Source organism: Camelina sativa, chromosome 10, assembly GCF_000633955.1.
Source record: "Camelina sativa cultivar DH55 chromosome 10, Cs, whole genome shotgun sequence".
Classification (NCBI taxonomy): Eukaryota; Viridiplantae; Streptophyta; class Magnoliopsida; order Brassicales; family Brassicaceae; genus Camelina; species Camelina sativa.
The window spans coordinates 23,921,768-23,935,139 of record NC_025694.1 but is presented as its reverse complement, the minus strand read 5'-3'; the positions used below and the strand labels follow the sequence as shown (position 1 = coordinate 23,935,139).

General features: G+C 34.3%; 3 protein-coding genes across 3 annotated transcripts in view; 1 reads left to right on the top strand and 2 right to left on the bottom strand.

Moving 5' to 3' along the window:
• LOC104719739 (AUGMIN subunit 6-like) overlaps nucleotides 1-3,523 on the top strand; it is a 5,944-nt gene extending 2,421 nt beyond the window's left edge. Inside the window, exons 8-13 of the mRNA XM_010437708.1 lie at nucleotides 234-555; nucleotides 722-847; nucleotides 1,251-1,412; nucleotides 1,496-1,748; nucleotides 2,486-2,950; nucleotides 3,095-3,523. Of these exons, the coding sequence (XP_010436010.1) occupies nucleotides 234-555; nucleotides 722-847; nucleotides 1,251-1,412; nucleotides 1,496-1,748; nucleotides 2,486-2,950; nucleotides 3,095-3,135 (1,369 nt within the window). The 3' untranslated portion in view covers nucleotides 3,136-3,523. The remainder of the gene's footprint in view (nucleotides 1-233; nucleotides 556-721; nucleotides 848-1,250; nucleotides 1,413-1,495; nucleotides 1,749-2,485; nucleotides 2,951-3,094) is intronic.
• LOC109126951 (arabinogalactan peptide 24-like) lies at nucleotides 4,702-5,147 on the bottom strand. The gene has a single exon (XM_019230938.1). The coding sequence runs from the start codon at nucleotides 5,068-5,070 to the stop codon at nucleotides 4,858-4,860; it is 213 nt and encodes a 70-aa protein (XP_019086483.1). The 5' UTR covers nucleotides 5,071-5,147; the 3' UTR covers nucleotides 4,702-4,857.
• LOC104719738 (glycosyltransferase family 92 protein RCOM_0530710-like) lies at nucleotides 6,359-8,402 on the bottom strand. The gene has a single exon (XM_010437707.2). It carries the CDS (start codon nucleotides 8,226-8,228, stop codon nucleotides 6,483-6,485), a length of 1,746 nt encoding a protein of 581 aa, XP_010436009.1. The 5' UTR covers nucleotides 8,229-8,402; the 3' UTR covers nucleotides 6,359-6,482.

The following is a 13,372-nucleotide window of genomic DNA, read 5'->3' as shown; positions in this document are numbered from 1 at the left end:
GGAAGAGTTAATACAGAGATAGGTACTTATAATATGAATTGTGCAGGAGTTATATACTGTAGTTTATAGTTATGTTTTTTGTCACTATCTTCAGGTCAGCATGAAGTTCTTGCGTCAGGTCCCATTGAGGATTTGATAGCTCACAGGGAGCATAGGTAACTGCCTCTTGTAAGAAACACGGCCTGAATCCCACTTACCCAATTACTGACATCTGGGTTTCTTTTGATCTGTAGGTACCGAATTTCAGGATCGGCCCTACTTGCAGCGATGGATCAGAGTTCTCAAGTTCCTCGTGCAGAATTACTCTCTGCCCATTTAGATGATCCAGCCTTGTCACTTGCGGATGAAAACGAACTAAGTGATGGATCGTATGCAAACATGCATGACCACTCTTTAGTAGACAGTTTCGAATCAGCCAGCTCACAAGCAAGTGATGAAACACTTTCTCGAGTAGATGATAGAGGTGGAAAGGTCAACCAGACAGTCGATGTAGCGGAAGTCATAAGGCGCTGGACACATGCATTACAGCGTATTCATAAACAGTCTCTTCTTCTGGTATGTCTTCTCTTGTCTTGTTATGGATATTTTTTCCCCTGTAGTATGTTTTACCATTCTCACTAATTATACGGTGGCCTTCAATGCTTTAATGCTCCACACTCTGTTTTCTCTGAGGAATTCAGTTCAATTGATTTATACTTATTTTCGATGTGTATGCTTCTAGGCTAAAGCGAATGATGGGGATGGTCCAGATATTATACGGACTGCGAATGATGGTGGTACAAGTGGGCATGTTGAATCATTGGCTGCAACTTTGACTGAACATCAACAACATTTAGCTAGCTTTCAGGTGAATGTGTTAGCTTGTTTGTTCCCTTTTTTAGAAATTGCTATTGGCTAACTGTGGAAGCCAAATGCTCAACATATATAAAAGAAAGCTGCTTTTCTCTAAGCACATTGATGAAAAATGTCAAAGACTCAAAGCTGATAGATAAACCCTACATCAGTATCAAAAAAATTCTTAAAAATCTGGTTTTCCAACGAGACATTTTGTATAATTGGAGATCCCTGAAGTTGCATTATAATCTTGGTCATTAGTCATAATGATTTAGCTTGTCTTGCGAGAGTATCAAAAGTTGCGAGATCATTTATATTACCACTCTGTTTGTTGAATCTCTTGGAGCATGCTCAAAACCTTAGTTACTGGTTGAATATCTACTATGTTCTTACTGTTGATGGAACATTATATGCAGGTACTTATCAACCAATTAAAGGAGGTTTCTCCAGCCATACAAAAGTCCATATCAGAATGTACTGAGAAGGTTAATAGTCTTCCCCCGACTTTACCTCCAGTCACGAGAAGTAACGGGCAAGCATCTTCACTTCTACAATCTCAGGGCAGTGGGAGAATTATGGTACAGTTGATGGCTTAATTTTCATTCTCTTCCGATGCATAAGCTATTGAGACGCTCATGCACCTTTTTTCCTTGTGATACAGGAAGGTGTATCCAATGATGTTACTGAGCTGACCTCGACTATGTCTAATGTTCAGCTCGATAAGGTCTCAGCTAGTAGTCCTACATTAAAGCTTCCACAGTTATTTAGCTCCACTCCTACTTCTTCTGGTAAAGGTGGAAATGCACAAAAACGACAGACAATGGCTTCTCAGGTCAATAAAATGGAAAGCTTGTCTGAGAAGAACTCTACAGAGCAAGCACTATCAAATGCTCGACTAGAAAACTTGCTGACAGGTTTGTTACATAATTACCTTCTCTATTAAAACGAAACAATATATGGTATATCAAAAGAAGGTTTTGCCGATGTGAGTTTTCAAGCTTTTAGTTTTGATGCCAATCATCCATTCTAGGCCTATTCCAGTTCTAACTAATCTATGACTGCCTCATTTTCATCAAATCGGTTTGTAAGAGAATGTAGTTCATTTAGTTGATCACAATATGTGTTTTCTTCTAATTCAAATTTAAACTCTAATTTTGGTTACAGATACTAGCAGTTCTTTTGTCCAGAACCTGAAGAAATCTGTGAGGGAAGCGGCTTTATTGATTCCTTCTTCAGCAGGATCATCACGGGACAGTCAATCCGATGAGGGCTCTGAGCATTATTTTGTACCTCTTTCAGCAACTGGCTTTTCCCGTTTTCCATCAGAAACCAAAGGCCTGCCTCTCAGAGGGTCGAGGCCAGTTACCTCTCTGAGCGAGCCTTCGTTTATGGAACACAATGTTCCTGATAGCTTCGCGCCAAGCAAGTTCAGCGATATACCTGACACGTATGATGATCTAGATTCATTCAAAGATTACGATAACGGTAACGGGTTTCTCTCGGTTGTTGGATCAAACAGTGTAGCTTCTGATGCACAACAGTCATTTTACGACGTTGNATCAAATCGGTTTGTAAGAGAATGTAGTTCATTTAGTTGATCACAATATGTGTTTTCTTCTAATTCAAATTTAAACTCTAATTTTGGTTACAGATACTAGCAGTTCTTTTGTCCAGAACCTGAAGAAATCTGTGAGGGAAGCGGCTTTATTGATTCCTTCTTCAGCAGGATCATCACGGGACAGTCAATCCGATGAGGGCTCTGAGCATTATTTTGTACCTCTTTCAGCAACTGGCTTTTCCCGTTTTCCATCAGAAACCAAAGGCCTGCCTCTCAGAGGGTCGAGGCCAGTTACCTCTCTGAGCGAGCCTTCGTTTATGGAACACAATGTTCCTGATAGCTTCGCGCCAAGCAAGTTCAGCGATATACCTGACACGTATGATGATCTAGATTCATTCAAAGATTACGATAACGGTAACGGGTTTCTCTCGGTTGTTGGATCAAACAGTGTAGCTTCTGATGCACAACAATCATTTTACGACGTTGATGATCAAGTATTTTCCCCACCTTTACTAATGGACTCGTCCCTATTATCAGATGCCTATGAAGACTTATTAGGTACGTTGATTATCCTCATAGTCACATATGCTAAATGATAGTCTAGTCATCTAAATAGATTTTACAGACAGCATCTAGGATCAGATATTGGTATCATTCACAGAGTTCATGAAGTTTATTGCTCATTACACTTTCCTTTTGCAGCTCCTCTGTCAGAAACCGAAGCCGCTTTAATGGAGCATTAGGAAGCAGCCCTGAATCAGACAAAGAGGAGTTTCAATTATTGACACTTGTGTTTCTTCAACAACTCTGTTCTTGGGGAATTTGAAGCCTGTGATGTCTTGGTCTCACAGCAGAGAGGAGTTTCAATTATTTACCAATTTAACAAGGCTTTCTTCTTAATTTATCTTGGACTTGTTGGTAATGGGACGCTTGATGAATGAATGATTATTTGTTTGTGTGTCAAGTGTGTGTAAAATAACCTCTAGCTCAGGTTAGAAGCATTGCTCTCTATTATTTGGTTTCCCAACAAAATACGGATTTGATTATTTTGTTTTATGTTTTTTAGATGTAAAGGAAATAGAGAAGAAATAGATAATCACCCGCTCTGCTAGCACGGGGAATTTTTTTTTTTCCGTTATTTGTTAAGATTATGATTATGTTGTATCATTCATTTACGTACTATATGGTGAGTTTTGAGTCATATTAAACTACTAATTGGTAGGTATAGAAACTAATACCGTTACCCGTATTCGACCCGTTACTTGGCTTGTTTCCGTCCCGAAAAAGGGTACCTGTAGCTTTAGGGTCGAGTGAAATGTATTATAATTATATTATTTGTGTGTAAGGATTGAATATCGAATATTAATTTAATTTTTGATATTCGTGCCGTTATCCATATCGTTACCCGTATTGTTACCTGACCCATAAATATCCGTTAATATTTTGTAGTATTATCATTTATTAATAATTTATATATATATATATATATATTTTAGAATAAAAGTTAAAGTCTAAGTTCAACTTAGCTTTATTTTTAATGTAAAACAATTGTTATTCATACATTTTATCTACATATGAATGATCTAATTATTTTTTGTGTATAATATAAAATAAATATATATGATGGACTATGTATACCGGCAGCGGTATAATATATAAAATGTCAGAATCTTAATATGAATGACCGCAATCAATCCCCAAACACCCATTACGTTTATTACAAATATAATTATATATATTGATCAGGTAAATTTCCCCAATTTCTCTCATCAATAACTATAACTTATCTCTAGGTTTTTTTTTTTGTGAAACACTTCATAATAGGTTATGTTTTATTTGCTATTTTTGTGGATAAACATTTTCTGGTTATAACAAATTAATATTAAGATTCTGTTATTATATTTTGTATTAAAATACAGTGGCATATGAAGTAATGTTATTTATTTAAAAGGTTGCTAAAATAATATAATAGAGATAGTTTGATCTACGTACGATTCAGTTTTTTCCTTAACTCCTTCTGATTATCACAATATTTGTCCAAAACTCTAATATTGTTTTATTGTTTTGGAGTAACATTAAAGAGAAAAAGAAAAAAAAACAAGATATTCCTGAACGGAAGGAGAACAAAAAAGAATCAAAACTGTTGACGACCTGTCCGTAATATTTCTTGGCTTCTTGTAATCTATAGAAAACTTTTTATGAATTTTTTTTGTCATGCAAGATTCAATTGGTTTTGAAGATCTCATAGCTAAGGAAAACGATGGTTAAATCGTTTCTTAAGGATCGGATTTGGAATCAAAACACACAAACGTCCAAAAGAGTTATTTATTCATGAAATCATAAGATAAACATCGATCGAAAGAGTTATAATTCATCAAAAAATAATATTAAAAGTAAAAAGAGAACAAATTCATAGAAACAGAAAAGAAAAAGGAAAAAGACGAATGTAATGTAATGGAACCAACTTAGTGGTTGGAACCAACGAAGAGAGCCACGGCGGCAACAGCCAAGACGGTGAACATATTGGTGGCCGAAACAACGGTTGAGCTAGATGAGGGTCCTGGTGCTGGAGCTGGTGCATGGTGGTGACCTTCGTGGGCTGAGACGACAGCCATCGTCGCCAATAAACAAACCACAGCGATCTGAACAAACATCTTCTTCATCATCATCATCATCATTATCGTCTCACAAAAACGTTATGAGATGAGTTTTTGGTTTAGGTTTTAATGGATGAGATAAAGATTTGTGTTGTTTGTTGTTTAAATAGGATTGTGTGATTTGTTTATATAGAGAGAAATATTTATTTATTTATGATTTATTTAAATTGATTGCAATATCTTAAATTAAAATTTTCTTTTCTTTTTTGGGTCTAAATAAGATTTGTTTTCTATTTTTTTTTTTTTTAATTATTGGGTTGAATTGGCCCCGACTTTTGATGCATTGATCAAGACAGCTGTTTAAGATTATATTTGATTATGTCTATCACGTTCCTATAATTGGCCAATAATTTGATTTTTTCTTTTAAAAAGAAAAGGAAGGTGTAAATATTTTTGCAGAAACAGAAAGTTTTATATGGGAATTTTAGATTTTTATTCTATATCTTTGTAATTAATATATTGTTTAAACTGTTTGAAAAGTGAAATTATAGTTTATGGCTTCCTATGAGTTATGGGGTAGGCAATAAAGGTAACATTAGCCCCATAAAAATAAGTTAACCTTTAATCATGGGGCTCATAACATTTGTCATGGCATTTATTATTCCTAAGTAATTTAATAAATTATGGATTATATAGATTATTCCTAAATAATTGTGTTAAGCAAAAATAAATAAAAAAAAGACGTGGAGCCAATTCATTTTTGGTTAGGAAAATTCTAGGATAAAATTCTTCTATGTATATACGTGTACATGAATAAATATGATAAGCACATATTTCGCTCTCGGGATTTTGGGTTATATATACGAATGATATAATCATAATTACTCACTTTTCTTTTTATTAGATATAGAAGAAAGTTTTATTAGACAGAAGAAAATTAATCAGAAAAAGTTAAAATAATAACGTTAAGTGAAGATAAGCACGTTCATTGCGGATTTTCACTAAGTTTAAAAAAAAGAAGAAGAAGAAGATGATTTTATTAAATTATGCATAACAAATTTTCTTTTTAATATAATCAAGAATTAGGAAAAGGTGTTTTTGTTTTTGCAAGAATATGAAACCTGCATTATAGCTGCTAGGCCATGTGGGAAACAAAACGCCGACTGATAACATTATAGTGATGATTGGTGTACACATATTATGACAATGATAAGTTTATAACATAATCACCATCAAATATGTAAAATCTTTTTTAATCATCATCATCATCATCATCATGTTTTTCCTTTGATAAAACTAAAATTTTAAAATAAATCTGTATTGAATTTTTTTAAATTAACTTATTAAGTAAAGAGTAAACAAAAAAAAATAAAGTATAACATTTGTTTCTTTTTCTTATTTTCCACGGGAAGCAATCAGTATTTACAAAATCGAACCATCTCTACATTATTTTCAGTTTTCACCCTGGAAATTTCAAAAACAAAAAAAAAAAACTATTGGGCCTTCAACTGTTTTTTTCTCTTCCGACCAACCCTTTTATCAACCCACGAGCCCATTTGAACTATAACTTCATCTTCCACTCTCCTCCCTTCTCTCTCCCATACTAGACGCTGCGTTTTACGGTCCCTGAAATTCTCCAACACCCAACCCTGGAGTCCAGTATCTCTCACCTCACAAAACCTCTCAGCCCAATCAGACGGTTCTACGGGTCGGGTCCCTAAACCGGGTGCCCGATCTTTCGACCCGACGTTCTCTTCGTTTTGCCAATCCGCCACGTAAGTAGCCACTCTCCTTTTAAACTTCTCCTTAAACACATCCCAAACCTGATACTTATAATGGTTAATGACCATCGTACCCTTATCCACGTCGGCAAATGTGAATCCATCTCTCAAGTGAAAGTGATGCACGACATTTATCAGCGTCGCGTTTAGCGATTCCGGTCTAATTATGCTCTTGTGCCTCTCCGGTAACACCATACGACACGTGTACGCCGCCGTGACTCCTTCTCGAGGTGGATCTCTAAGTCCCGACGGTCCGAAACTGTAACACGGCGTTCGAATTTCACCGATCTCGCCAGTCGATGACGATGGTGCTTTCGTGTGATTTCGGATTACGTCGGTTAAGGTTTGACCGGATGGGATGTAGAAGAACTCGTCGACGTCAATAAACGCGACCCAATCGCAATCCCTTTTTGCTTGAATCGCGCAATTGGCGAATCCGGCTTCTTGAGTTTTGATCCACGGCCAAAAATGTCTCGAGACGTTGTAACCGCGATTTTCTAGATTCTTGATCTCGGAAACAATGTCATCGTCGCTGTTATTGTCGTAGATGAACCACCGTTGAACGCCGATTTTGCCGTGGTACATCACCCATTCTCTCAAAACGTTTGCTGCGTTTCGCGTCATGGTGCAAACGCATGTTTCAAATGGTTTCGAGTCTTTGACCCGACCCGGACGTTTGATTGGTTGGGCAACAGAAGGAAGCATCCCACTTCCTTTGATTCTCACAGATACTTTTACCGGTTGTGATTGGGCTGTTCTTGGACCTTCTAAAACTGTTAGTGGAGTTTTACATCTCACGATCTCTTGGGCCGCAGAGATAACGTGTGCTCTAAGTAAAAGTTTAGGCTTCGTGAAATCCCAACCGTAGACGCACTCATACCTCGACACGTCAGCAACCTTTCCTGGCCGTAGATTTAATCCCTTGACAAAGACCACCGTGGAATTGTCGTCGTCTATAACAGCGTCGTAGACTAGCCAATCCCACCGGTGTGTGGTTCCTACCAGGAGGTCCTTATTATTACCAACCGTCCATCTCGAGACAGCGAGGGATACGGTATTACCACGTGGCACGGCTGAACACCGTACGATCTGACGACCATTGTCGTCGGTTTCCACGGCGAAGGGAAGCTCTTTAAACAGCTTAGATGAATCGTTTACGTCGGAGAAAACGCAAAAGAGGTCCTCTTTAGTTAATAAACGAGAAGATGGAGGGTAGTTTAGGAAGATCAATGTTTGGTCGGGAAACTCAACGGCTTCATGGATCGTTACCACCTTAACCGCCGGTACAGAACCACCGAGAACTGCCTTTTGGTTAATCTTTTTACCTAAGAAGATGAATAAAGCAGAGAAGAGAACGAAGGAGAAGACAAGCAAAGCAACGAAACGAAAAAATCTTCTCCACGACACAAGGACTACGTCGCCACCGTTTACACCCCCGCGTTTCCTACGGTTCTTCATATTTCGCACCGCCGATCACGGCGGCGAAGGCTTAGAACTCAACTAAGTCAGAAAAAAAACAAAATATTTTAAGCTCTTTCTTACTCTTTAATTATGTCACAAGCTACGAATAGGTCGATGAATTTGGGGTGAAGAAGAATAGAAATATAGAATAATCTTTTTTTTTTTGTCAGCTTTATTCCTTATTTTAATTCTCTGATAAAGACAAAAGACAGATAAATATGGGGTTTATGTTCCGCCTTTTTTTTTTTTTTCTTTGAGAATTTTCAACTTTCTTCTTTGGTGCTCAAAGACGATTATTGGAAATTTACGAACTTTGATGTTGAAGGTTTAGGATAAAGACCACTATATTGCGCTAAACCACCTGGTTCAACCGGTTTATCTAATGTCTCTTTCCTTTTAGAAACCCACTCATAAAAAATATCTTAAACTCTATGGGTTTTATTGTCACAGATACTTTACAAACTCTTATGTAATACAATCCTATGTAACTATCCACGTTATACACCTTCATCTCGTAGTAATTTATATTCGAAGAGTGTTTATACTATGCAGCAATTAGCAATATATAAAAGATTTGCCAAACGAAAAAAAAGCTCATAGAAAATTCGGATACCTTGCTTGTTATATTCCACTTCATTATTTAATTTATCTATCTTTAGTGCTTCGAAATTATCCACTTTATATTTATATTTTTTTGGTTTAGTTTTGTGGATCGTCTAAGTTGAGGTTGAAAGAGACAACACTATGATTCGATTAGTGTCTTGACTTTGAGTCATATACTCATATTGGACTTATACTGGGAAAAAGTAGGATCCACTTATCGCCGTTTTTTTCTTCACGTCATTTCTAACGTATGTCCCACGTCGTAGTTTGACTCTTTCAAGTGATACTTGGTTTCTGAAAATTATTATAATTTTGCCCATGTTTTAGAAATTATTAAGCGCTAGTCGGAGGCAGTAAGAGGAAGATGAAGAACTAGTTTTACGATTATTTTATTAAATTAACAATAAAATAAAAATATACAGTATTAAATATATATATAATTCTATTTATATTAAAAGAAAAAATATCAAATAAAATATAAAATTATAGTATTGTCTTTAAAATTACGTTCAAGACATAAAAAAACGTAATTTTAAAAGAAAATTTTATGATTTTTTGTTAAAAGTTTTTACATTAGTTATTGTAAAACATCGTAAACTCTTAATTTAAATATCTAAATAACATATATATATATATAATTCATATTTGGCTACAAAAATAATTAGTATATATAAAATTAAGCGGGAAGTAATCAGATTAGACAGATATAGTCAAATTAGGCAGACATAATTGAATAATCGATGTTAGGCGGGGATTAGTCATTAATCAAAGTGGAGAATATAGATCTAACAATTTTACGGGGCGTAATCGGTGCTAAGTGAAGATTTTTAAAACGAGGGTTTTAGCCCTAATTAAAAAAGACTTTTAAACAAACGGCTCAACAGAAAAATATGATCAGGAAAACCGTGCATGGTTTATTATGGGATTTAATTCTAACAGTTCATAAATCTATAATTTTTAATCGTACTAGGTTTTGAACCCAGCGTGGATATATATGACTGATGATAAAATAAGGGTTTTGGCCCTACTTAAAAAAGGCTTTTAAACAAACGGCTCAATAGAAAAATATGATAGAGAAATCTGTGCATGGTTTATTAAGGGATTTAATTCTAACAGTTGATAAGTCTATAATTTTTAATCATATTAAGTTTTGAACCCAGCGTGGTATATACGACTGATCATATTTATGCAATATTATTTTATAGAAATTTTAAATTACTATTAAAAAAAAATTATTTCAAATACACAATTTCAAAAATTATAAAAATGTATTATGTATAAGAATCATATCTAATCAGAAAAATCATGAAACAAATTTTGTTTTCTCATATTTAATTGAACAGTACTCTTAATATTTGTTCTCGTCATTTTCATTGTCAATTTTGTATGGTACCATAGTTGTCATTATTACTTTTACGGTCTACTTGTTTTTTTATAATCTTCTTTTTTTTCTCTTCCTGGTCAGCTTACTATGAGATATATTTTTGTTAATATTCTTTCTCATACGGAAACACTAGATTACTTTTATTATTTATATTAAAATATGTAGGGTTAATCAAATATATTTTTGTTAATATTCTTTTTTATTTGAAAATAAGAAGTTTAACAATAAGAATAAAAAATGTAAGTTTCATATATTTCATATATTTTTCTCAAAATTTTTACATTTCTCTTTTTCTATATATTTTTTTCCTTTTTATTAATATCTTTTTATAGAAAATATTTCAATTTAAAATTGTTAATTAATGAGATGTAAAAAAAGTTAATTAGTAACATGTCGAATCCCAATTGATAGGAGCTTGATAGCTCATACTTTTATTTAGTATAGATTTTACTTTTAGATTCTCTACATCAAACAGTAGAACAATATATTATGGTTTCATAAACTTCTCAACATATAACGAATATATTTGAGTTTATGTATATACACAACGAATAAGATGGGATAATGTATAGGGACACTTGCAAAATTAGACTACAAACTTGAGTCAATTGCAATGTTAGACTCCTCTTTTTCTCTCTCCAACATTTGCCACTTTTTTCTATTAAATCCTTGTCCATTCATTGTATTCACAAAAATGCCATTATTTCTGATTTCTTTGAATTTCTTGCAAAAATGTTTATTACATCCATATCCTCATCTTCTTCTTTTATTTACGGTTGTGCCACCTCCATCAATTTTCCAACAACCATGAACAACTAAATTTGAAGCTCTTAAAGCTTCAACAACCTGAATTTGTAAGCTTAAATAACACCCAATGCTATAAGAACTTCATTTTCTTCCATTTGCTCTCCATTTTAATCCAAGAAAATTTGCAAGTGCATTCATCTTGTTATATGTCATGATTCTTGGATAGTGATTAAATTGGTGCTGGGTTTCTTCCGTGGTGACTAAAGACGACGTCCTTCGTGCTTGACATTGCGAAACAACCCCCGAAAAGGTTATTTTCTGGTAGATTTCGTGATTTTCCTTGATTTTTTTGCGAAATTAGACTTCACTTGTTAGTCTAACCGTCATAATATCATGTAAAGTCTACTATTTGGTCAATTTTGCAATTAACAATTTATCGAGTTTCGAGCCCGTAGACTGAAATTTCAGTCTCCTTAATTTCATTTGAAAACAAAAAAATATGGTTCAGACTGCATTATAATCTTTCTGTCTGATACTTCGTTTCCAGTCTACTAAGGTGTACTTTTGCAATTGACCAAATTCTTGACTTTTTAGTTATGACTGTCGGACAAAGTTTTCTTCCGATAATAAAAGAGTAGACTTCTATAGTGGCTATTTTTGGATTTGACCAAAATATAAAAACATTGACCGTAATATTATTGATATAAAATTAATTAGTTGACAGTAAAACAAGTCTACTAGTTAAAATATTAAAATGTTGGTCAACCCCAAAAATGACCACGGGAGACTGCAAACGAAGTCAACATTCCTGGAGACTTCGTACGTAGTTTACTTGGCGAAAGTCAAACTTGGTCAATTGCAAAACTAACCACAACGAAGTTTACTTTATCTAGTTGACAAATAGATGAAGTCTACTTGTTAGCTAGAAGTCTACTACAAAGTCAATGGTTTGGTCAATTGCAAAAATAACCAGAGTAGACTGTAATCGAACTTAACTTGTTGAAACTTACTAAGAAGTCTACTATGTTATATATTTTTAATTGCAAAATTGACCAAAAAATTAACAAAGGAAGACAACAAAAGAAGTCAACTATCTTAGTAGACTTCATACGGTGTCTGCTTTATTAAATTGTAATTGCAAAAATAGACCACACAAAATAGACTTCAAGGGAAGTATCTTTATAAAGGCTAGTTTATGTCTACAATGTTGACATCAACATGAAGTCGTCATAATTTGAAAACTAATTTATTGCAAATTGGTGAATAATTTTTAAGATTTTCTTGTTGTATTCTTTGATATATATTATGTACTTGCTTCTATATGTTTTTGACATGATTATATATTATACATGTGGAGAAATCAAGTTTTTGGTTTTCTTAAGCAGTTAGGTCAATAACTTAGACTTATTTTGGAATTCAACGTGTTGGAGTTCTGTGTGAAGTCTGTATAATTGAAAAAGTCTTTAATCGTCTTTTTTTTTCTTTTCTTTCTGCGTTCTTATCTATTTTTCAACTCTACAAGAACCGATTATTGGATGGTTTGTTTGGTTTTGTTTGTATTTGGAAAAATGAAAAAGAAAGAAACTTTTACCAGGATTAGAATATTGTTCTAACAGGATTAACTCATTTACCTTGAGTATGTAAGCTGAAGAAACAAAATAGACCACTAACAACTAGACATGTGTGGAAGATGGTGATACTCCTCTCGCTTATTCGGTGGAAGAAGAGAACACGTCGAGGCAATAAAGAGAAGTGGGAGTGATTCGCTGTCGATTACTTGGGATCCTAGAAATGACCCATCACCTCTCGCTACCTCAAACTCAAAACCCCGGTACCACAGCCCAATGTGTAAACGTTCCTTTCTTCTCCACTTTTAGTATTTTGTTTCATATGGTATGCTTTACTTTCTATATGTTTTTTTTTTTGTATTTGATTTCATAAAAGATTAACAATGTTTTTGTATTAACTCAACATACTCTAACTAACTAATCATTAAATCAAGATATTTTCTAAACAATAACTTGTTTATATTGTTAAACAAAAAAAAAACAAATGACATGATTTTTTAGAAAAGTAACACTTCTACTAGCTCCTTCCCATGGCAGCAGGACTCTCAACAGTCCCCGTAACACTCAAACCACTTACCCGTTATTCTTTCTCTTCAAACCAACCTATCTCCACCGCCGTTTTCCCACCATCTCCACGACTCAACAGCTTTAAACGGAGAAAGATTCTCACCATTTGTTTCGTCGTTGAAAAACGGAAACAGAGCTTTCCCATGGACGAGGACAAACCAGAACATAATATTAATAAATTACAATGTTTTCGGTAGACTACTATACTACTCAAAAGTTACTGAGATCATGTCGCCACATTTACTTGGATATGCTTTTGATAGCATATGAGG

Excerpts from the sequence above, each read along its gene's own strand:
- LOC109126951 (XM_019230938.1), bottom strand. The coding sequence starts at position 5,070 with ATGATGATGATGATGATGAAGAAGATGTTTGTTCAGATCGCTGTGGTT.
- LOC104719738 (XM_010437707.2), bottom strand. The coding sequence starts at position 8,228 with ATGAAGAACCGTAGGAAACGCGGGGGTGTAAACGGTGGCGACGTAGTC.